At 44.1% G+C, this 23,330-nt stretch overlaps 1 protein-coding gene across 2 annotated transcripts in view; it reads left to right on the forward strand.

Annotated features, from left to right (window-relative positions):
- Nucleotides 1–23,330, forward strand: part of ITGA6 (integrin subunit alpha 6) — a 76,934-nt gene that overhangs the window by 15,685 nt on the left and 37,919 nt on the right. For both annotated transcript variants that reach the window (XM_014732536.3, XM_014732535.3), the window contains exons 2-4: nucleotides 19,876–20,000; nucleotides 21,461–21,540; nucleotides 23,069–23,324. In XM_014732536.3, coding sequence (XP_014588022.3) covers nucleotides 19,876–20,000; nucleotides 21,461–21,540; nucleotides 23,069–23,324 — 461 coding nt within the window. The remainder of the gene's footprint in view (nucleotides 1–19,875; nucleotides 20,001–21,460; nucleotides 21,541–23,068; nucleotides 23,325–23,330) is intronic.

Raw genomic sequence — 23,330 nt, forward strand, 5'->3', positions numbered from 1 at the left:
TGGACTTGTTCCCTTGTAAAGGAGGGTGGGAGGGGGCGAAGATTTTGTGTTGATGTTTTTCTATAGCTGAGATGTTCCCCTGAATGCTGTCGGTGCCATGAACTTTTACAGTGCGAGTGCGAGTTCCTCTCTCTGATGTCATTACGTTTATTCTCACCTCACTCGACTGTGCCTGCAACTGCCTCCACAAAGGTAGCGTGTGTGAGCTTGTCTGACCCAATTATGAGGTTTGCTTTCTTCATGACTTCTGGGCACTGATTTTAAACTCTGCAACCATCTCTGTCATTTTCCCTGCAAGACTTCCAATGACCCAGTGTCCACTGACTGACATTTTAAAAATTACATTTTTAATATGTTTTTGAATAGATAATACAGTCACATGGTACAAACATAAAAACTGCAAAAAGATGTGGGTGAACACCCCTGGTCTCTGGTCACCCTCCTCTTCCTGGGGCAACCATTGTTTTACCCGTTTGTTGTAAATCCTTTCACAGGTCCTTATACATTTGTAAGCAAAATATTCATTTATACTTTTTACACATATGGTAGCATGCCATATGTATTCTGCACTTTGCCTTTTTTCTCTTGGCATGTTTTAGAGCTTACTGGATGTAAATAGTGTACTTAGTATTTTCATTGTCTGTATAGTGTTCAGTTGTAAGGGTGAACCATGATTTATTTGGCCAGTCTGGATATTTGGGTAATTTCTAATCCTCTGGTGCTACAAGCAGTGCTGCAGTGAAGAACTTTATACCTCTCTTGTTTCACCTTAAGCAGAGGGTCAGTTCCTCATGCAGTGGCTTGCCTGGCATTGTTCTAATGATTATGGCTGATCCTGGACCAGTGGCTGGCTGCTCTTCATGACCTTATTGCAAACGTCCTACCGTCTGATATTATCACAGGCGACTCTAGCAGTGGGCTCGCTGGAATTTTTTCAGCAACCAGAATTGACAGTCTTATGCCTAAGCTGCCAACAGCTGATGGCTTCAGCATTTGTGCCCCACATGTACCTATACTTGCTAAAAAAGTACTTGCTAGAAGTTAGAATGCCGTGTTAGAATGTGTATTAACTGAATGCTGATAAGAACATGTATAGGGCTTCATCACTGTGTTAGATTTTACAAGGTTGACATTATTTCATTTGATCCTTGCAACACCCTATGACACAATTTAGATAGAGCATTTCATGGATAACCCATACAGATGACACCCAGCTAACGGGACTTGAACCTACCAGGTCTGCTTGTAACTTCTTCACTGATTATGGTTTTAGCTTGCCAGTCCGTTATGGGGCAAATAAAAAGGCGTGCGCTATCTGGAGGTAGTAGCTTCTACAAGCACTTACCATATTATCTGGATAATGACAGGCCCAAGTAGGACTGATGTTCAGCCAGTATACACCAGTGGAGAATACTAGTTGTTAAACTGTCGAAATACTTCTGGTTGGTAAATAGTTTTGCCTCTGTCCCACTGAGTGTCCATCAACGCTGCCCCGACTGGCCATTCTTCCTGTAGCACCACCCCCCCCCCCAGTACCCTCCCCCCCTAATCCAGCAACTAAAGGGGAAATGTCCTAATACAGCAGGGGCCTCTGGGACGTAGCTCCAGTGCTGTGTCACCATCTGTGTTGATTAATTGGTTCCCAAGCCATCCTAGTTGCTAAATATTTTTAAATATCATCTCTAAATGTAGGAGTAGAGTAGCAAACAATGTGTTTGGCAATATAATTTCTGTAAATATTTATATACATACACTTTTTTTTTTTTTTGAGGAAGATTAGCCCTGAGCTAACTACTGCCAATCTTCCTCTTTTTGCTGAGGAAGACTGGCCCTGAGCTAACATCTATGCCCATCTTCCTCTACTTTATATGTGGGCCGCCTACCACAGCATGGCTTGACAAGTGGTGCCATGTCCACACCCAGGATCCGAACCAGCAAACCCTGGGCCACTGAGAAGCAGAACGTGCGAACTTAACTGCTGCGCCACTGGGCTGGCCCCTACGTAGACCTTTTTTTTTTTTTTTTTTTGAGGACGATTAGCCCTGAGCTAACATCTGCTGCCGATGGTCCTCTTACTTGCTGAGGAAGACTGACCCTGAGCTAACATTCCTGCCCATCTTCCTCTACCTAATATGTGGGACGCCTACCACAGCATGGCGTGCCAAACAGTGCCATGTCCACACCCAGGATCCAAACCGGCGAACCCTGGGCTGCCGAGAAGTGGAACGTGTGAACTTAACTGCTGTGCCACCGGGCCGGCCCCCAACATACACTTTTTAAATTGTATTTCTTTTTTTGTTCACAGTATCCTATTTCTAAATCTTTTTTCTTCTTTAACCTGAAAGACCTCTTTTGTTTGCTTTTTGCATTGTTGTTTTTTGTTTTCCTGTTACAGAAAAGTCTGGGTAGGTGTTGTGAGGTATCAGGGACCCAGAACTCATTCTCCTCGTAGCTTCACAATATGTAGCCTCAACCTCATGATCTAAGATGGCAGCATCTCCATTCTAGGCAGGATGAACAAAGGAACAAAGAAGAACAGAGCCAAAGGTACATGTGCACCATCTTTTAAAGAAGATTCCTGGAAGCAGCAATGTGATACTTTGTCATGAGTCTCGTTGGGCAGGACTGAGCTGTATGGCATGTCCAGCTGGAAAGGAGGCTGGGATGGGCAGGCTTTATTCAGGGTGGCCTTATGCCCAGCTGAAAATTCTTTTACTATAGAAAAAGGAGAGAGTCGATACTGGGCAACAGCCAGCAGTCTCTGGCACAGCTACTAAGCCTGTATTTTCAGTTATCTCATTTAAAAAATAAACTATGTGGTCATATTAATTTCCTTTCCAAAACATCGAAAAATTTGGATTTCCTAAGCTGTTGGAAAAGTAAAATGGATATGGCGACCTACCAGGTGTGTGCTTTTTAAATACACCTTTTCTCGTCTTGATTTTTATTAAAAATATTTTCCTGAAAAATGATGGAAATTGAAGTCACTTTTTCCTTTACAAATGAGCTATTTGATAATAGCTTTTAAGAAATGTCTTTTTTTTCATTTAGCACTGATAACATTGATGCTTGGTACACTTGGCATATAAAAACCTACTTGATAACAATTAAGTACTCAAATTTAAAATTATTGAATGTGACAGGGATGGCCCCGTTGCACAGCAGTTAAGTTCTCGTGCTCCTCTTCAGCTGCCTTGGGGTCACCAGTTCAGATCCGGGTGTGGACCTGTGCACCGCTTATCAAGCCATGTTGTGGCAGGCGTCCCACATATAAAGTAGAGGAAGATGGGCATGGACGTTAGCTCAGGGCCAGTCTTCCTCAGCAAAAAGAGAAGGATTGGCAGTGGATGTTAGCTCGAGGCTAATCTTCCTCAAAAAAAATCAGTAAAAAATAAACTAAATTATTGAATGTGATGATGAATTACTTATACAATAAACTTCATTCATTTAACAGAAAGGTACTAAGCATCTACCATGTGCCAAGCACTGTGTGAAGGTCAGTGACGGGAAGGTGGGCTCACAGTCCAGTTCATACAGGTTCTTAGTCTTAAAGGACAATTCACTAGAAGGACAAACGTGACTTGGCAACTGGAAAGTCAGGTACCTAATAATTCAGAAGCACAGGAAGTGGTCACATGTCACATTTGACAAGGTCTGGCAGCTGCTTTGTAAAACTGAAAGAACAGTGTTGCTTGCAGACTTTCATTTTTCCTTTTCTTACTGCAGTAGATAACCATTTTTATTATAACTCTGTGTGACTTCTTACTGGTATGAGTTGCTTGGTCAGCTGAAAAGCCCTTTTCAGCTAGTAATTTTATTTTCAAAATGAGCTGGTTATATATTTATACCTATAGTTTATAAATTTTTATTGAATTGAAGTGGGATTCTTGGCCATTTTAAATGTAGGCCGGCATCTGTGGTCATTTTACCTTGTTGGGTGCTAGTGGTAATCTTTCCTTGAGATTATTTACATCCTTATTGTTGGGAGATTAGAAGCAAGTGTTGAGCCAAGGTCACGCCAAAAATTGATGCCAGGGATAGAACCAGAATTCCTTCCCCATCCCCTTCTCTATTTTGCTGATCTGACCACTCTGGTTGGCATTCCATTTAAATAGTTGAAATTGATGCCGTGATTTCACATTTTTCTTTCTTCTCCCCTCATAGCTGGTAGAGGTTTCTGAGCTGGAGGAGGAGTTGAATGTTGTAGATAATAAAACATTCTGCCTTGGGTGTTCCTTTATTGCCTGAGCGCCTTGTTCTTGGTCAGGGACACACCTATAGTAAAAGGTACTGAGTCAGGTAAGAATTTGAACCCTCAGGCTCAGATGTCACAGGAGTTTCATAGTCACTGGAAACAGGATTTAGTTCCAGCATGTTTCTCAGAGGAGACAGGCAAAAAGTCTCTTGTGAAATTTGGGAAGGCCAGGACAAAATTACTGGTTTTGTGATGCAGATAAAGGCAACAGGTATTCTTGGGCCCCTGTAGCATGGATCTCAAAGCACTTTATGGACCTTAATTATAGCCAACCACACGCTTGTAAAATACTGTTTTTTAAAAAGGAGGGTAGATCGAAGTGCTTTAGTGATGTTTTCATCCAATCAAGCAAAAAGGAGATTGTGGGGTTGTAATTTAAAGCAACATCAGAGAGTGCTGGGCACAGCTCCTGTTTCATTGCTTACCGGCAGTGTGACCGTGGACAAGTTACTTGTCCTCTCTGAACCTGCATCCACGTTTCTGAAATGGGTGGTGGTAACAGTGTCTACTTCTTAATGAACTTATAGCAGAGGGCCTAATATGTTATAAGAGCATGGGAGATGGTAACTGCCAGTGTGTTGCTAACAATAATAGCTTGTTTGCCTTAGTTTACGGGTAAGGTATTTCTTATTATGTGATTTCTTGGAAAGTTATTAGAAATCTAGTCTTTTGAAAGTGAGATTGTAGTTCATAGAGACAAGGGAGCCTCAGCCTTTTAATCACCTTTCTGTATAAACATGAAAACCTAGACTAGGAAGTGAACAGATTTGTTCCACTGTGAATATTAGCTCATTCTTGCCCAACCGGATCAGCCAGTTAGTATAATTAAATAGGGTTTTGGTTTTTCTTGGCCAAAACACCCTTGATGTTCCTAAAATATGGGACCAGATTCCTGGCTTCAAGGAGTTTACAACCTTATCAAGTGGAGTAATCTTCATACAGGGAAGTTTATTTTGGAGAAGGTGAAACTTGAGTGCAGGCTCTTGAAGGCAAATCCATGCGTAAAGCCTCGAGCTGGAGGTTGGAAGTTGTTGGTGAGGAGAGCTTTCGTGGGGTCGGGGCAGGATAGCAGGAGACACGTGATCAGAGACACCAAGGCCATTGTGTGCTGGGGAAGTGAGGGAGTTGGGGCAACTTGTGGTGGATGGCGGGGGATGGCTCCAAGTTGTAGCAGGAAGAGCATTGCACGTGGGAGGGACATTGGGCTTGAAGCCCTACCTGTGTCAGGTGACGCCTGAGCCTTGGTTTCTTCCTCTCTCAATTGCTGAGACGTATTTGAATAAAAGTGTATATGAAGGGCTTTGTAATTATTGAGTGCCCTACAGATGTGAGTCGTTTGCTTGCAAATCAGGTTTGCCTCTCTTTGAAGAAAAATATTGAGATACATGAGTCCTGTTTACCCAGGGTTACAGTCCGCCCATGTATTGAACACCAAGGCTAGGCCAGGTGCTGCTCTAGGTGTTGTATTCTGGGAGCAAGAGCAGAGCCCCTGCACCTGCGGAGCCAGGAGCGTTCTAGAGGAGGAAAGGTGAGCGGTTGGCGCAAACAACCGAATATCATAATTTCAGGTACTGATAAGGGCCATGAAGATTATTGAACAGGGTGAATGTAGGGAGTGACTTAGGGCGAGCTCTAGCTGGGAGGGTCAGGGAACGGCCTTTCTGAAGAGGGGGCGTTTGAGTTGAGCCCTGAGGGATGTGAAGTCTGCAACCCACAAGTGTCTTCGGCAAGAGTCTTCTGAGCTGAAGAAAGTAACTGCACACCCTGAGATGGAAACCAGGTTGGTGTGTTCAAAAGACAGAAACTAGGCCAGTGTGGCGGGAGTGCACACCTGATGGGGAGGAGGCTGGAGCGGCAAATAAGAGGGCAGTTCACATGGGGCCTTGTAGAGCACGGTGGGAATTTGAGTTTCATTCTAGTGGCCGTTGGAGTCCATTGGAGGGCTGTAAGCAGAGGAGTAGTGTGATGTGACTTACGATGTAGAAAGAACAGTAGTTGCTCTGTGGAGGATGGGCTGGGGTGGGACAACAGTGGAAGCCAATAGACCAGTTAGAATGGTACTATGGTTGTCCAGGTTTGACCTGATGGTGGCGCAGACCATCCTTACAGCAAGGGAGCCACTGAGAAGTGGTAAGATTCAGAGTAAATTGTGGAAGCAGAGCCAAGAGAATGTGCACTGGATGCGGAATCCAGGGTGACCCCTAGGTTTCTGGCCTGAGCACCTGGATAGATAGTACAATCGTCCTCCCTTATCCTTGGTTTCTCTTTCTGTAATTTTAGTTACTATGGTCAACTGTGGTCTGAAAATATTAAATGGAAAAACCTAGAAATAAACAATTCATAAGTTTTAAATTACATGCTGTTCTGAGTGGTGTGATGAAATCTCGAGTCATCCCGCTCTGTCCTGCCCAGGAAGTGAGTCATCCTTTTGTCCAGCATATCCACGAGGTATACCCTACCTACCTATTAGTCACTTAGTAGCCATCTCAGTTATCAGATCGACTGTTGAAGTATCACAGTGCTTGTGTTCAGGTAACCCTTATTTTACTTAATAATGGCCCCAAAGCACAAGAGTAGTGATGCTGGCAATTCAGATAAGCCAAAGAGAAGCCGTAAAGTGCTTCCTTTAAGTGAAAGGGTAAAAGCTGTTGACTTGAAAGAAAAAAAATCATATGCTGAGGTTGTTAAGATCTACGGTAAGAATGAATCTTCTATCCATGGAATTGTGAAGAAGGAAAAAGAAATTCGTGCTAATTTTACTGTCACTCCTCAAATATGTATGTATAAGAAAATAAACACTACACCTGGGGTTCTGTACTATCCAAGGTTTCAGGCATCCACTGGGGGTCTTGGAATGTACCCCCTGAGGATAAGGGGGGACTACTGAATACATTTATTGAGATAGGGAAGACTTGTGGGGAGCATGGCTCAGGGAAAAGCTGAGTTCTGTTTTGAACACATTAAATGTGAGATGCTAAGGGAAGATGTCTAGTAGGCAATTGGGGATCTGGGTGTGGAGCTTGGGCAAGAGGTCTGGGCTGAAAAGAGATGTGTGGAGAGTCATCTGTAAATGGAAGGTGTTTCCAGCTTCAACGCGAGAGTATAGCTAGAGACTAGGAAAGAGTCTCAGATCTGATGGAAGAGGAGCAGCCAGCCAGCCGGAAGGATGAATCTGGCAAGTATTGACTGCTTGCACAGACCTTGCTGCCCTTTCTCCAACTGCCCGGTCAGTTCCTAATTGTACAGGATTAGAGGGTCAGAACGGAACTAGACATGGGAAGTCACAGAGACTCTTTGGTCCCTCTCCTTCTAAATAAGGGAAGTGAGCGCACAGTTTAAACCTGCTCTTGGGGTGGCAAGATAGGAATGATCATAGTGGACACAGTTCCTAAACTTGAAGAATATGCAAGTAACAGGACACTTTCAGTTAAACAGGAGGCGAAAAGCTTAGAAAGGGCTCTCTCTGCATGGTACCCTCCTAGAGTTATCTTTTAAAGTTCTAACAATGAAGAGGAGCCCCTGCTACTTAATCTCATGGCTAAGATTGTGGAGGAATTTGACATTCTGGGGATTCCTCTCAAAGGATGTAATGAAATGTCATTTTAGAACTTGATTCAGAAAGAGGTAGAATGTAGTCAGTTTTCTTGTCCAGCTTCAGTGGGCCTTCTAGTTCCTCTTTACAGGTGGTTAATTGTTTTGACTCTTAAGGTCGTAAATGCAGGCTGCATAATTGACCATGGGACCTGGCCAGGTCTCCTTTGCACCTTCATCCTTGTTTCTGTAAAATTAGGGGCTCAAATGAGATCAAGCTGGGCTCCTTGAGCTCCTCTGGGAAACCAGGGCCTGGTGGGGGTCAGTGGGCAGCAGGTCAGCCCAAAGTGATACCAGAGCTTGGTTACAGTATGTGTGGTGACCAGCACCTGAGGAGGCAGAAAGGGCTGGGCTTCATGAGCAGAAATGTAGGGAGGAGCTGGGGACAGGGCAGATATTCTGGGAAATGGACAGCATTTGCAGAACATTTGCAAAGAATGGAAGTGAAGGGAGAGCCTGGTGGAAAGGATGCATTCGGATAGTTGGCCTGGTCTGGAGTCTAGGTGGGGCATGGAGTGGGGCAAGTGATGGTGGTCATGAGGTTGCAGTGTTACAGGATCAGCTCCAGGTGGTGACCCCATGTATAGGAATAGGGTGATCCTGTTTTTGCTCATCTGTAAGTAGCCACGTGGAGAATCCAGAATGGGTCAAGTAAAGACATGCAAAAACAGTAGGGCTACTAGTTCTGCGTGTATAAAACCAGAAACAAAGTTCAGTCTTCATTTGACAAGTCGAAGTTTCTAAAGCTCTCTCTCAAAACCCATTTAATGGGCTCATTTTGGAGTTTGTTGTTTTAGCTGATGAGTTACAGGTAAGGGCATTTGTGTTGTTTAATGCTACCTTTTGAAACCTCCCAGCCCCTCGTTTGGTGTGGGCATTTGAAGCAAACTGCTGTCTGTGGAAGATGTTGCTAAACATTCCGTTTGGAAAGACCAGTTTCCTTTGCATTAATCAGTGGGAATCCAGGAAGTTGGAACCACTCACTCCTCTAATAGGTCCAGTTGAGGTGAGGAGGTGGCCTGATCACAGTGTAGGGCAGAGCACCCATTTAGCGAGGAGCTCAAGAAATATTTGCTGAAGGAATGAACGGATGATTGCAAGGCTGTGCTCTCAAACTGGCAGCCGGCATTTCAGCATCATTTTGCTCAAAGATTTGTTGGCAAAACTTCGTTTTTGTTTAAAACAATGCGACATTATTAATTATAATCTAACTTTGACGTATTTTTAAAAATCACAGGACAAACAGAATGCAAACATTTTTTTCAAAAACAAACTAGAGCCCTCAGAGGAGAGTCTGAGTTGCTGGTATTAGGTTGAGGAATAAGGGGCGGGGCATCAGGAGGCAGGACTCATTTTCCTCTGCTTTTAGAGGGCTACTTGTAGAAACGGTTGAAGGTTTCTCAGAGTTGTCAGAATTATTGGAAGTGAACTTTGCCTTTTAACTGTGTAAATTACTATAATGAAGGTGGTCCGTTAAAAATACCTGTTGAGTATCCTGTAAGCGCTAAGTACTGAGCTGGACGCTAGGGGAGGCCACAGTGAACAGACAGATGTCCATCTCCCTCACTGAAGGTCAGCTCCGTGGGGACGATACACAGGTCATCTCACATAGTTGCAGATGGTTAAGGTTGCTGATCAGCTGACTTGAAGATTAGGGAGCGTATTCTGGAGTATCCAGTTGGGCCCATTGTAATCACGGGGATCCTTATAATGTGGAAGAGGGAGGCAAAAGAGATTCAAAGATGCTTCGCTGCTGGCCTTGCAGATGGAGGCAGGGGCTGTGTGTGAGTCAAGGAGTGCAGGCAGCTTTAGAAGCTGGCAAGGGCAAGGAGACAGATTCTCCCCAGAACTTTCAGAAAGGAGCTGCTGGCACCTTGGTTTTTAGCCCAGGGAGACTCATTTTGGACTTATGAACTATGGAAGGGTAAGATAATTGGTGTTTTAAGCCGCTAAGTTTTGGTAACTTGTCACAGCAGCCACAGCAAACTAATACACCTGCCCAACTCCAGGTCTCATTGCATAGATGGCTGTTGCCACCTAGTCACTTGGTAGTAACGACCTCTGATACTTTCTTCTTCAGTGAATCTTACTGTGCACTGCCATGTGCCAGGCCAGCTCTAGGAGCTTGGGACAAGTCCGTGGGTTAAAAACAGCAAGATTCGTGTCCTCGTGGAGTTTCATTCTTGCTGCTTCACAGCCCTGACCTATGCGGAGGGCCGGTGAGGGCAGAGACTTGGTGTCCAGACGTGCAGCCAGACAGCTGGGCGCTTCTAGATGGTGGTGAATAGCAGGGACTGGCCCTGAGAAAGAAGTCAGTGCCCTGTCTTAACTACTGGTAGGGAAATGAGAGTTTAATCCAACGTATTTATACTTAGTTTTCCTTTCAGGTTGTTTTGAGATGATTATTCAGGACTGATAAAACAGGACACATTAAATACAATAATATCTGCTAATGCACAGCTCACTACTGCTGGATATAAATTTTTGTGAGTGCAGAGTTCTCAGGTATATTTTTCGATCTCCAAATAACCAGTCACCAAAATAAGGAAAATAGTTTTTAAAGTTTCATAACTTGAATTGTGTGTATATATATATATATATATATATATATATATACATACATACATACATACATACTTTGGTGGGAAAGCCTAGCATGGGGTGTTAGTCTGATGACTGACTGATTTTCTGGTTCCACAGGAGAGAGAAGCAGCCCCTTTCTCCTGTGAAGAAATGTGACTCAGAGGCAGAGGTGCCGGGTTTAGAGAAAAGCACAAGAAAGCTTTAATGCTGCCTCCACTTCTCTTTGCCAGATGGAGAAGGGAGGGGAGAAAGGACAAGAGTCCTCAGCAATCTGGGCAGGCTGCCAGGTTCACTGATGGTGGCGGCGGGTGGTAAGGAGTGTGGACATTCTCTGTTGACCACTGGTCCTTGGAAAGCAGGTACTTCTTCCTCCAGCCAGAAGAGGGACAGTGCTGCTGTCAGTGGACATGTAGAGAGTCAACCTAGTGGGGGCAGTGGTTTCATAAGGGCAATGGAGCTTTGGAGACCAGGCCAGTTGTCGTCAGGTAGCCGGGTCATGTGGAGATTGACCGTAGGGCCTCCTGGGCCTGAGCAGCTCACCAGTGCCTGTGAAACCACAGCCAAATCCAACCACATAGTTGTAATTTCAAACCCAGCATTATTAAATTCAACCTGTTGCATCAGTGACATTCCATCACTAGCTTTGTATTTGAGGCTGGGGTGACCATATAATTTGTTTACCAAACTGGGACATTTTTGAGAGTGAAAGGGGGCCCAGGGCAACAGGTATGAACAGGACTGCCCTGGGGAAAGCTGGATCTAAGCTCAGCCTAGCTAAGGTTAAGTGGAAGCCTTAACCACTTTGTGGATTGTCTGTTGACCAAAAATGACTCAATACAACTTGGCCTTTGTGTGAAAGGGCCTAGACCTTCCAGAAGGAGAGAAGGAGAGTCCCAAGGGCCTCTCCTAAGATGCATGTCCATAGCCCAGAGGACTCTCTGACTTTGGGATCTTGAAGAGCTATTTTCAGTATGTTCCTAAATATAAGGCAAGATCTGTTTTTCACCCCCAAGTTATTCCACCTTATATTTGAGCCCTTATAAAATCATTCTCCACTGAGAGCTGCCCTCTTGATTACTTTATTTTGAACAACAAAGTTCTGTTTGTTGTAAACACATTAGCCTAAAAGGACCCCAATCAGTTATAATTGTGCATGCTGATCGAGGTTAAATTTGATTTTAAAATATTTTAAATAAAATAAATTGATTTAAAGAAGGAGGCAAAGAAATTTAGCTCATGTTTAGTAATAATTCCTCAGGATTTGACACCATAATTGCCAGTCTTGGGTATTGTTATAAACTTTAAAATGTCCTGGAAATGCTCTAACAAACTAGGTTAGACATTGCTTTCAGAAAGTGATGTCAAAGAAGCATATGGAGTTTGAATAAAATTGCTTCATGAAATATGAATAAAACTACTTTTAAATGAATGTTTAATATGTTATTTAAAATGTTTGTATAAATGATCAAATATTGTCAATTGACCATTTCATCTACATTCAGAAAGCTTGAATATACAAATTGGCAAAAAAACCCTTTTTTAGATTTTTCCCCCATGCAAGGAGTCTTATATGTAGGTATACATGGTATATGGGGGTGGTAGCAATGATAAAGAGATGTTGTGGTAACAATTGGGAGAAAGACAGGCACCTTCAAGCTGTGAGGAAACTAGGCTGGGATGAAGTCTGATTCCTTCTGGAAATGATTGGCTTTTGACTTCTAAGGTGTACAGATTTCCCTCCAGGCTCCTCAAAACTCTGTAAGGGCTGAGAGATTACTAAAAGGCAGAAAGCAGATAGGATCTCTGGCCGATGATCTTAAGAAGGGAAGGAGCCATGATCTGGAGCACATCATGCGGGGCTGAGGAAGGGAAGTGGTCTGCCCTCTGACCACCCTGGGAGTCATCAGATAAGGCAGGGACTGGAAATGAGGCTGGATCTGGAAGTGAAGGTCTGTCTGCAGGGCCACAGACCCCAGATGATACCACCATCCCCATCTCTATAGAGTATAGGCTGGGGGCATTTGATACTCCGGCCAAAAGTGAAACAAAAACCTATAGCGTTGTTTGGGAGAGAGGGAGATGGAAATGTTGCCAGGTGTGTGTTTTATAAAGCTTAAGTCAATTACACCTCAATTAAAAATAAAGAATGGATTCTTGTAGAGGTAGACAAGGCAGTTACGGCATTTTACTTGAAAAAAAAAACCAAAAATGAAAGCCAGGGAGAGCTGGGGCTTCTAGGAGGATGTGGGCACCCCAAGAATGAAACCTCCCTTCTCCAGCATTTGAAGATCGGTTTGCAGTCTGACGACAGCTCCCTATCCACTCAGCCTAAAGTGATCCTGCCATCAGCAGGCTCCACCCAGGACTCACTTTCAAAATTCCTGCTCAGGGTGAGATCGAGCCGAAAATGGACCTTTTTAGATAACAGCGAAAGAAGAGAACCAAGGATTATCAGGCATTTGATGAGAGCAGCATAAAAGGGAATGGTTGAAGTAAACCCACAGAAAAACTGGAAGAAACATAATCCAGGAACAGAAAGAGAACCAAGGGGAAAAAAAGCTTCTAGGTAAAATGCTCAGAATTTTGAGAACCTGTTAATACGCAAAATAAGAATAGAGTGCTTTGTTACGTAAAAGACACGATCAGAGGAAAGCTTTTTTTTGGAGATTACTCATATAACTGCTGAAATTTAAATTTTTCAATAGAAACACTAGAAAATTAAGTTGAAAAATCTCAGAACCACAGAGACGGAGGAAAAGGAGAGAAAAGGAAGATGAATCCAGGAGGTCCGACACCTGACTAGTTAACAGAGGCTCCAGAAAGAGAACAGAAGGTGGAGCAAGTGAAGTGATCAATGCACCATGAGTTTCCTGGAAACTAATGTTCTAAGTCTATAGATTGAAAGAGGCCACGCGGTGCACCATTATGAATAAAGGCTCACACACAGATACACTCTCCTGCTGTTCAGAGCGCCTGGGGTAAAGTGGAGAGCCTGAAAGTCACCTTCAAAGAAATGAAAATTGGACTGACATCAGCATTTTCTTTGGCAGTGCTGCATGCTAGAATAAATTAGAGCAGTAACGTCAAAGTTCTGAAGAAAATGTTTTTCAACCTAGAGTCCTACACCAAACTATCAATAAAGGGTGAGAGCAGAATAATGACATCTTTGTATATGGAGGGACTGAGTTTACCTGTCATGTGTACTGTTCCTGAGGATGATATTTAAGAAAATAAATAAACGGAAAACATGGGATCCCGGGTCAGAGCAGACCAACCCAGGAGGAGAGTGAAGGGAAGTCCTGGATGACCCTGTACATGCAGCCGCCTAGGAGAAAAACCCGTCTGTGTAGGAGCAGGAGGCCAGAGGGCCCTGAGGGGGAAGCCTGAGCGAAGAAGAGATCCTGATTTAGTAAAAGGTACGATGGGGAGCTCGGGAGCTTAGAAATGGTTGAGGCTAGAATAAAAGCAAACAACATGAGACAAGAAAAGGCAGTGAGAAAAGCCAAGAAAAGCAGAAGACATGGTCCAAATGTGAAGGACACCAGCAATTGATGGAATGTAAGAAAGGTCGGTTTGACCCTGATGCTAGGAACAGTTTCCTTTGAGGCCAAGAGCTTCTGGTACTGGTCTCAGATAGAAAGAGGATAATTTCAATGCCGTTTGGTTCAGCACTGAATAATATTTACCTAGTTATGTAAAAGAACAGATGACTGAATTGTGGTTACAAGACGAAGTGTCAGTGGTGATAGCTCTGATAATAGTATAAAAGTGTAGCTAATGCATGGCAGGACTTGGAGAAACCAAGAGGGAAGTTTGGGAGGAAGCCTCAGAGTGCCGATAGCTTGGTCTTACCAATGGGGAATGGAGACATTTTGTTGAAAGTTGACGAAGGGGAAATAGAGGTTTAAATATATTATTTAAAGCTTAAAGAGTGGCAAATAGATGTGAAGTAATATAATTATCAAACCTAGGAAGGAAAGTAGCAAGTAGTTTAAGTTCTCCCCCTTTCATGTTGTGTGGTCAACAGTTATTGGTTATTGCCTAAAATTGATAAATCAAGAAATAAGTGTAATATCTAGAGTCATAGAGAAGTAAATCCAGAATTTTTTAAAAAAGGTTTTGCTGGGGAGTGGCGCTTGGGATGAATTTGGACTCTGTTGCTTTGCACCGTAAGTCCTTTTTTCTTTTTGATTTCTTGTCATTTGTATTTATTACTTTAACAAAAATTAAAAATCGAGTTTGGAGGTGGGTTCAATGTAGAGGTGACACAATTACCACGGTAATGCCATCTTCTAGTTCTTTAAGGCTTAATTTGTACAAACTAAGAAGGCTGTGTTTTAAATTAAGCAATAATAGTGTCTTTGTTCTAATGAAGCGATATTTCATGTTTCCTGGGACCAAGTTGCATAGCTAGAGGCAGAATCTTTAATCCTTGAAGAAATGAATTATTGCCAAAAACAATGAAATGAAGCTGCTATTGTCCGTAGAATTTTAAAAGTCCCCCAGTGTTTAGAACTTTTGATTGACGTAGTTATGCAAAAGTATATCAGCTTTACTTGGAGAAGAACTTGAACATAGAAACAGGATTGTGGCTTGCTAGAAGTTTGAGATAACCTCGTGGTTAATAGCATAATAGTTGGTCCTGAATCTTTGTACCAAGAATTCTCATCTTAGACACCAAAGACCTGAATTTATGTCATATCCTCAGTCAGTGTCACACTCGTGTAGTCTTTTACGTTGTATTTTACTATTTCAAGTTTTATTTCGTATTTTTAAAGATGACATGGTTTTGCAAGTTTTGAGTTTTGTCTTTTATTTTAAATGTGGGTTTCCAATAGGTTGGAATCCCCAGGCGCTTTTTATGTCAGTATAGCATCAACACAGTGGAGCTGATTGTCCCCTGGCCCTCTAGAAAGCAATTTGGGAAGTAATTGTTCTGCTCTTTCTGGTGTCTGTAACAATCTTAGTTCAAACCTGGATTCTCACTCTTCCATGATACAGTTTTTCTTTTGACCTGGTATGGTAATCGACTTCTTAGACCCTGTTCTGTTAATTTCCACCACTTCCCTTTGAAGGCCGTAACGTACATCCCTTGGTCGCTGTCACTCTCGATGTGAGTTGTTACTGTAGTTCTGAATTCCTCCGTACATACCGGGCGGGTCAGTAATCAGAGCAGCTGCCACCACTGCTGCTTAAAAGAAAATGAACTGAACAGCAACAGCTGCTGCCTGGGTCCTGGGAGTTCTGTGGGCATCCTGGCGGTGCCCAGAGAGTGCCTGCCGCTCACACTGAACCCAGCATCAAAGGGCGTTGGGGTGGGGGAGAAAACTTGGGTTTGAGCAGAAACTGTGGATTTCGGTGTGGACTGAGGGTTCCCTAGATGCGGACTGTGCCTTCTGGAGCTTCAGCCACTCTGTTAGCTCAGGAGCCGCTGTGTTCTGAATGGTTTAGACCAGTGCCCAGGTCCTAAAGGACTCAGATTAGCAAGTGGATGGGTTGCACCGGGGATGGTGTCATTGACTGGTCGCAGCTCTGTTTTCGATTATTTGTCCCTGCCAGACATAGCCTCAGCTAATGGGCTGTGACCTACTGTGATTAAGGCTGGTTCTAAGCAGAATTAAGAGTTTGCTTATTTCCTGAACCAGAGGGGACAGCTTTACCGTGAGGATTAAAGTAACTCAACACCTGCCAATTGTTGGGTTATCGTGTTCTCCCATCAAGGTGCTTCCTTACCTGTTCTATGACTCTGACTTTATCCAACTGAATTCCACCTGCCCCTACTCATTGTTCTCCTGATTTTCCTGTAAGTGTGGTCCTGGGGAATGGGGTGCAGCCAGAGCAGGGGTGCACCCCCCCAATCTATGTCTGCTTTTCCTCCTCTCGCTGACCGGGACCTGAGGCCGCAGAGGGGATCTGCCAAGTGCTGCAGTGCACCCCTGCCTCCTTCCATCCCAGGTGGGACAGATTCCACAGTGGACTTACTGTGCCAGCTGTCCAGGGACCTGGGAGGAAGGACAGTGCAGGCAGAGCCCCGGGGAGGCAATGTGACAGCTAACATTATTCTCCAGAGGCACACGTTTATTTTGTCAAGTTCTTTTCTTACATGTTATCTCCTCCCACCCCTAAAACCTTCCTGCTGCTTCCATCCTTCTGTGTGGTCTGCTTTCATCTGCAGTAGCCACCACAGTAAAATGGGAGAACTTCTACAAGAGCTTGGCATTTTTAGCACCTGTGAGATTCTGTTGCCACAGCCCCTGTAACCACCAGCACACTGGAGTTAAATGCCTGTTCTTTGTCATGCACGTGTTAAAGGCCTGGCCTTTAAGGGTCAGGGGAACAAGTGGAAGATGGAGGTCCCTAGGAGGGAGAAACCCTGCTGCGCAGCCAGGAGGAAAGGGGCTGTAGTAAGTGGCTCCCTCTGAAGGACTGTCCGTGTAAATGGAACAATCTCTGCAGCTTTGTAAAGGACAGGAAACTCTGGAAGCACGTGTACCCTGCAGGCACAAGGGTCAGCAGAAGCCTGGGGCTCCGCCAGTGTGCATCTCTGACCCCTCCCCTGAACGTGGAGCTCCGCGGACCAGGCTGCCCATCCCCAACCCCGTCTTGTTGCGTCACTGGCTCTCACTCCTCCATTTCATCTAGGTCTTTCTCTCTCAGCCCTTGCATGTGCCGTGCCCCTCACCTGGCCACCTCCAGCTCCACTGTCATCTCTCGGTGACACCCTTCCTCACTGGCAGGTTTTGGCGCCCTCCTCTGGACCGCGCACAGCACTCGGTCCCGCCCTTGCATTGCCTCTACCTGCCTGGGGTTTAAAGACCTGCTAATGGATCTGGTTCCCTCAGGGCCAGAGTTTGGCGAGGAGGAAGGCAATCCTTACTCATCCTTGGAGGTTCTTGATGTTTGTGGAATGAATAAGTGAATGAATGAGCGAGTACAGTAAACAGGAGAGAACAAGCCCGGTACCGTCGTAGGTAGCTTGCCAGCTGCCCCTTGGGTGTGGATGCGGAGAGGAAGTGGTCAGAAGAGACACACAGTAATAACCTTGGAACTCCTGGGCTGCTCTGTATAGCCATCTGGTATAAGGTGGTTAGCTTTACAGGAAATCTCGTCCCCGACCTTCGCTCCACCCAAATGCAGTAATGCCTTCCCACAGCCCTTCTGAATTTAGTCTTAGGTCTGTCAGTAAACCGAGCAGTTCTTGTTTCAGTGTTTTGTTTGTCTAGGTTTTCCCTTTCAGCGGGGTTGTAAATGCCTTCAAGTCCTGGGTTTTATTTCTTAGGAAGCAATTTAAAGGAAGGGAGAAAACATTGCTCCGAAGTAATTTTGTCCTGGCTACCAACCAGCCGTGAGATCCGAGGGGCAGGCAGAGTAATCACCCTCCTTCCAAAGGCCTCTGTTTCCTCATCTGTGAAGTTAGAGGGCTGGACGTTCTCTCTGGTGCTTCCGATACTCAGATCTGTGATTCTGTGCTTCTGACCCCAGTACCTTGCTTCTCCCTCTCCGTACCTGGGACAGGGTTCCATTCCCGCATCTGCCGGGTAATTGAACTTGTTCACTAACTGTCTAGGCTAGTTCACCTCTGAGCCATTTGTCCGAGCTCCTGGGATGAGGGACATTAGTGGAATAGGCGTGGTGCAGCCCTTGGCCTTGCCTCTGTCCATTGCTGAGAACTTCCAGTCACTGAGGACCCCACCTCCATCCTGCTCAGCCTCCGCTCCATTCTATACCTTGCTGCGTGCTGTTTCATCCCTTCAAGTATGGGACAGATTCCCAGCTGGAGGCTGACTATGCTGCCGTCCAGAGGTCTGCGAGGCAGGGTGGTACTAGGACAGACGTTGCCACACGAGCCATCCCCATTCTGTGGGACCTTCTTCACTGCTCTCCCTGGGCAGAGTCTGGCTCCCCTCTCTGTTTTCTGAGTACATTTTCCTCTTGTTGCACCTGCTGTATTGCATTGGTTTAAAAAAACACATTAAATTCTTTGTTGGGATCCCAGCAAAGACAGAGGTGGTAGGAACTGTTTTGATTGGGGGGGTGGTTTGTTTTTTTCCTGAGATTTGTGGGTTTCTTGAAGGCCAGGGGTGGCTTGCATCCTGTTTTGGGAGTTTGTTGTGTGTTCACATTTGTGTTCCCAGCTCTTGACCCCAGCTCCAGCCTCCTTGCTCTTTCAGCTGTTTCTCTCTGTGCAGTCAGGTGCGTATTCTTTCCTTTTGTTTCTTTCCTGGTTGTTCCGTCAGTCAGCCAGACCCCAAAGATTGTAAGACTGGCAGTGAGTGAAGAGCATTCGCAAAAGGAGCCTCGTGGGAAGGCGGTGGGTCTCTTAAGCGGCCTCCTGGCTCTGAAACAGTGAGATTTTAAGGACTGTGGGTTTGGGTTAGAGGCTCCTCTTCTAGGAGATGACAAGAACACTGAGGTGGGAAGGAGGAAGGAATATTAGGATGCTTCGTTCGTAAGTGGCGCTACCCAGACGACCCTCCCTGAATCCTTCATGTGAGACCGATTGGATGACAGTGGAGGGGCTTGTCAGGGATGACGAGAATACTAAGAAGTAAGAATTGACTGTGAAAGAGGCCAAGGCTGCAAAAGACAGTAATTGAGTCGAGCTGTATCTTGGGCAAAGGTTAGGTTCTAAATCAGTATTGTTAAAAGATAAACTGAGGCTTATTAAAGTTTAATGAGTTTATTTGAGCAAAGATCGATTCGAATCTGGCAGTGCCAAACCGAAAGTGGTTAGGAGCCAGGAGAAAGACTTATAACGAGCAAGTAAGGAAGCAAAGAAAGGAAATTATTGATTGGCTCTAGCTCAAAGCCTGCTTGGCTGCCTGTGATTGGTTGTCCTAAGCGTTTGATATTGTGACCTTGAGGCTTTCACAGGCTTAGATGTCTTGCTTACGTAGGCCACCACGGCATAGAGCCACGTCAATCTAATGGCTTCCTAGATTGATTAATTTAACCGTGTATAAAGTGAAAATCTAGGTATAGTCAAAATTACCTTTGAAAAATACCTCAGGAAGGCACGGTGTTAGAGATTGACATTTTGTTCCTTGTCAAGTTTAATGTGACCCTTTTTCTTCTCCAATGTGGATGTGTTTGTCCTGTCCTTGGCTTCAGTTTAGGGGTCGTGTTCTATGAAAAGCGTGTCTTTTAAAACACCGCAGTCATACTCGGCAGAGAGCTGCTGAGAGGAGGAGAGTTGGGCACGTTTTTCCCTGAGTTTCAGCAGCCTCTCTCGTGCTTGACTTGCGTGGTTGTGATTGTATTTGTGTGTGTTGCATGAGCCAGTCACAGGGTCACAGAACTCTGCCTTTGCCCTCCCCCACTGCCTAAGCTGGCAGGGGATTAGTGGGCTCCTTGACAAAGAATAATCCTGATATCTCTTGGTTCTGACTAATTGAAATGTTAAATGTGTATTGAACTCAAATGTCCGAATTCTGTTTCGTCAACAGGTTGCTGGTGGGGGCCCCACGGGCAGTGGCCCTTCCACTGCAGAGGGCCAACAGAACGGGAGGCTTGTACAGCTGTGACATCACTTCCCGAGGGCCTTGCACACGGATTGAATTTGATAATGATGGTGTGTTCTTCTGCACTCAGTGTTCGCTACTACCAACTCCCCTATACCCCTCTTGCCCTTTTCACGAGGAAGGAAAGGGAGGGGGTACAGGCATTTATTCTTGGAGAGAGGGCCTCTTTTAATTGCATCAGCCTTAACTGTTTCTTGTTTGCCCTGAAAGTGTTTACTTTCTAAATCACGTTGGGATGCACTGTGTGGCTGCCTCTACGGCTGCCTCGCCTCACCCTGCTTTCTGAATTGATACAGTGTGTTGATGTTGCCACCTAGTGGTGTGCTGTGCTTCTACAGGAGGCTGTTGAAAAACTGAACTCAGAGCAGCGAAGAAAATTGAACGTGCATATCTTGTACTCAGCAGCCCAAAGTTCTCCCTTGCTGTTAAAATATTTGAGAGAAAGACTGTTTTACTTATCAGACTTCTTGGAAATGAGAGCTGGCCAACATGGATAAATTTTGTCCTGCTGTCTCAGATAGAGGCTTGTCTTGTGACGACTCTCACAAGAGTTGGGCAGAGCAATTAGCGTGCTGGGAAGCTCAATCCAAACCTAAGTTGACATACTTGGTCTGACATTTGCACATCCATGTTTATGTTCTTCTCTTGCTTTTTCATCTTTTAGAAGTAACCTTTTCTTTTTTTTTTACTGATTAGAAAATAATGCATGTTAATCGTGGGAAACTTGTAAACGACATCAACCTATAAAGAAAAAAACCCACTGGTAATCTAGGCATAATCACTCTTTAACATTTTGGCATTTTTTGTTCTGTCTGCTTAAAGTTGTTTAGTTTTCGTATTTTTGTAATGATTCAAGATCAGAAATCCTACCTGCCTTGCTTCTCATTGAGGAAGGCAAAAATTTGGGTATAGGGTCATAGAGTAGGTTCAAATTGATAGTGAAATGAGCACATGATGGTATTTGGGGTTTCTCTGTCTTTTTGGGGAGGGAGAAAGAGGTGAGATAAATACATCACTTTCCTTTTTATCAGTGATAGAAAGATGTAAAGTGAATCTGAGGCCTTGTCTTCCCATCTGCAGTAAAGAAAAGAACAGTTTGTGCTGTTATGCAACAAATTTGGGAGCATGTAGAGAAGTGCCCACTTTCTGTTAGTTTGGATGGTAGTTGGAGTTTGGAAACTAGATTTTTACATTGTTGCTTTAAGGGTCACATGTTGGAAGGCAACTGCTTGGTCTTAGCATTTTCAGAGAGGGTGAAGGGCCACCAGGTAGAGCTATGTATTTTATATAAAGAATTTTATGAAAGTTTCTTACCAATAACCACTTACTATTTTCTTAAGATGAGAAATAATTTTTCTGGAGTGAGTAACTGAATTTGCTAAGTAGCTAGACTTGGAATCAAGGCAATTTAGAAACTGTCTTTCGTATTTTTGCTCATCTGTTGGTTCATTGCCTCTTTCGGTCCCTTTGAAGTCCTAACTGTGTGTGTCACCTGTGCTGCTTTCCACAGCTGACCCTTCATCGGAAAGCAAGGAAGATCAGTGGATGGGGGTCACCGTCCAGAGCCAGGGTCCAGGGGGCAAAGTTGTGGTAAGTGTGGAGAAGCGTGTTCATTCCACAGTGTCTGCGTGCGTGTGATGTGCCAGCACCGAGCGAACAGCGGTGAACAGAACAGGCAGAGCCCCTCCCCACATAGAGAATACATTCTAGAAAACTGACTGCTTTGAGGTAGGAATTGGTGTTAAGAAGAAATCAAAGCTGTGTTTTTCCTCTGATTCCTGACATACTTTGAAACAGCTAGACAGCCTGCTTTTCTTTATAACTTTCAGATTCAAAGAACTTACTCGAAAACCTTTTGAATATCCTGAGAACTCTAGATGGTCTTAAAATAAAAAAGCAAAACAAAATTAGACATGGTTTCTGTCGCAGAAACTATGTAGCTTTTATAGATGAAGTGTAAAAAAATATGGGAATGGTCATAGAAAGTAAGATCAGATAATTTTAATCTGTCTTTTGTTATTTACTCTGAGCTTCTTCAGATAGAAGTGGTAGCGAAGAAAAGAGGGTTTGTTAGATGGATTATGGTCCTTGGCCTTGAAAGTACCCCCAGCCCGGCTGGATTATGATGATCTCTTTGTGTCTCTTTCAAAATCTAGTTGCTGTAACAAATTTATGTGGAATTTGAGAAAAATGAGAATTTTACTGAACATTGAATTTTTATATATAAGGGATGCATTATGGGAAATTGACTTGGATATTGTCAAGTATTTTCAGCCCATGTTACATGGAGTGTAGCCACGAATACCCTGTAAAACTATAGAGATTATTTCATCTCTCCTGGAAGTGTAATTCTCTCTGCCCCACCCCCCTTTTTTACTTTTTTTTGTGAGGAAGTGTTACCAATCTTCCTCTTTTTGCTTGAGGAAGATTGTCACTGAGCTAACATCCGTGGCAAGCTTCCTCTATTTTATGTGGGATGCCCCACAGCATGGCTTGATGTGTGGTGCTAGGTCCACGCCCGGGATCTGAACCTACGAACCCAGGGCCACTGAAGCAGAGTGCATGAACTTAACCACTATACCACTGGGCCGGCCCCTCTCTGCCCCTTTTAAAATAAACTTTATCTCAGAGTTTGGAGTACAAGTTACGACAGATTATAAGGAAATAGTTTTGGTAAAAGGAAAACGTCTTTGTTTGAGCTGTGTTTGCCTGATCCCTATGAAAATATGTCTGTGATTTCTCTATCCTGGAACATAATTACTTATTTTCACAAACATACTGATGTGAAGGTTTATACAGCTACTAAATGCCAATTAAATTAAGAAAATGAAATAAAGTATTTCCCATTGTTTATGTGACAGGTAAATTTACAAATAAATTGCCTGTGGATTGCAGATTGGCATTCAGTATTTGGACTGGAGCATTATTGTCTGGGTGGGAATAAGACAGAAGTCTTAGTTTCTGTATGCTAGATAATGGTCTCCTTAGTGCCACTTTGGGGAAGATTTGCTGGTTTTGGATTCAGTCCCAGGATGAGGATATGTTCAATTTATAATAAAAAAAAATAGGATTAAGGTTTGTAGACATGAACAGGCTACTTTATTCCATCTGTTTGCAGACATGTGCTCATCGATATGAAAAAAGGCAACATGTTAACACAAAGCAGGAATCCCGAGACATCTTTGGAAGGTGTTATGTCCTGAGTCAGAATCTCAGGATTGAAGATGATATGGATGGAGGAGACTGGAGTTTTTGTGACGGCCGATTGAGAGGCCATGAAAAATTTGGTTCTTGCCAGCAAGGTGTGGCAGCGACTTTTACTAAAGACTTTCATTACATTGTATTTGGAGCCCCGGGCACTTATAACTGGAAAGGTATGA

The sequence above is a fragment of the Equus caballus genome, chromosome 18 (assembly GCF_041296265.1).
Source record: "Equus caballus isolate H_3958 breed thoroughbred chromosome 18, TB-T2T, whole genome shotgun sequence".
Classification (NCBI taxonomy): Eukaryota; Metazoa; Chordata; class Mammalia; order Perissodactyla; family Equidae; genus Equus; species Equus caballus.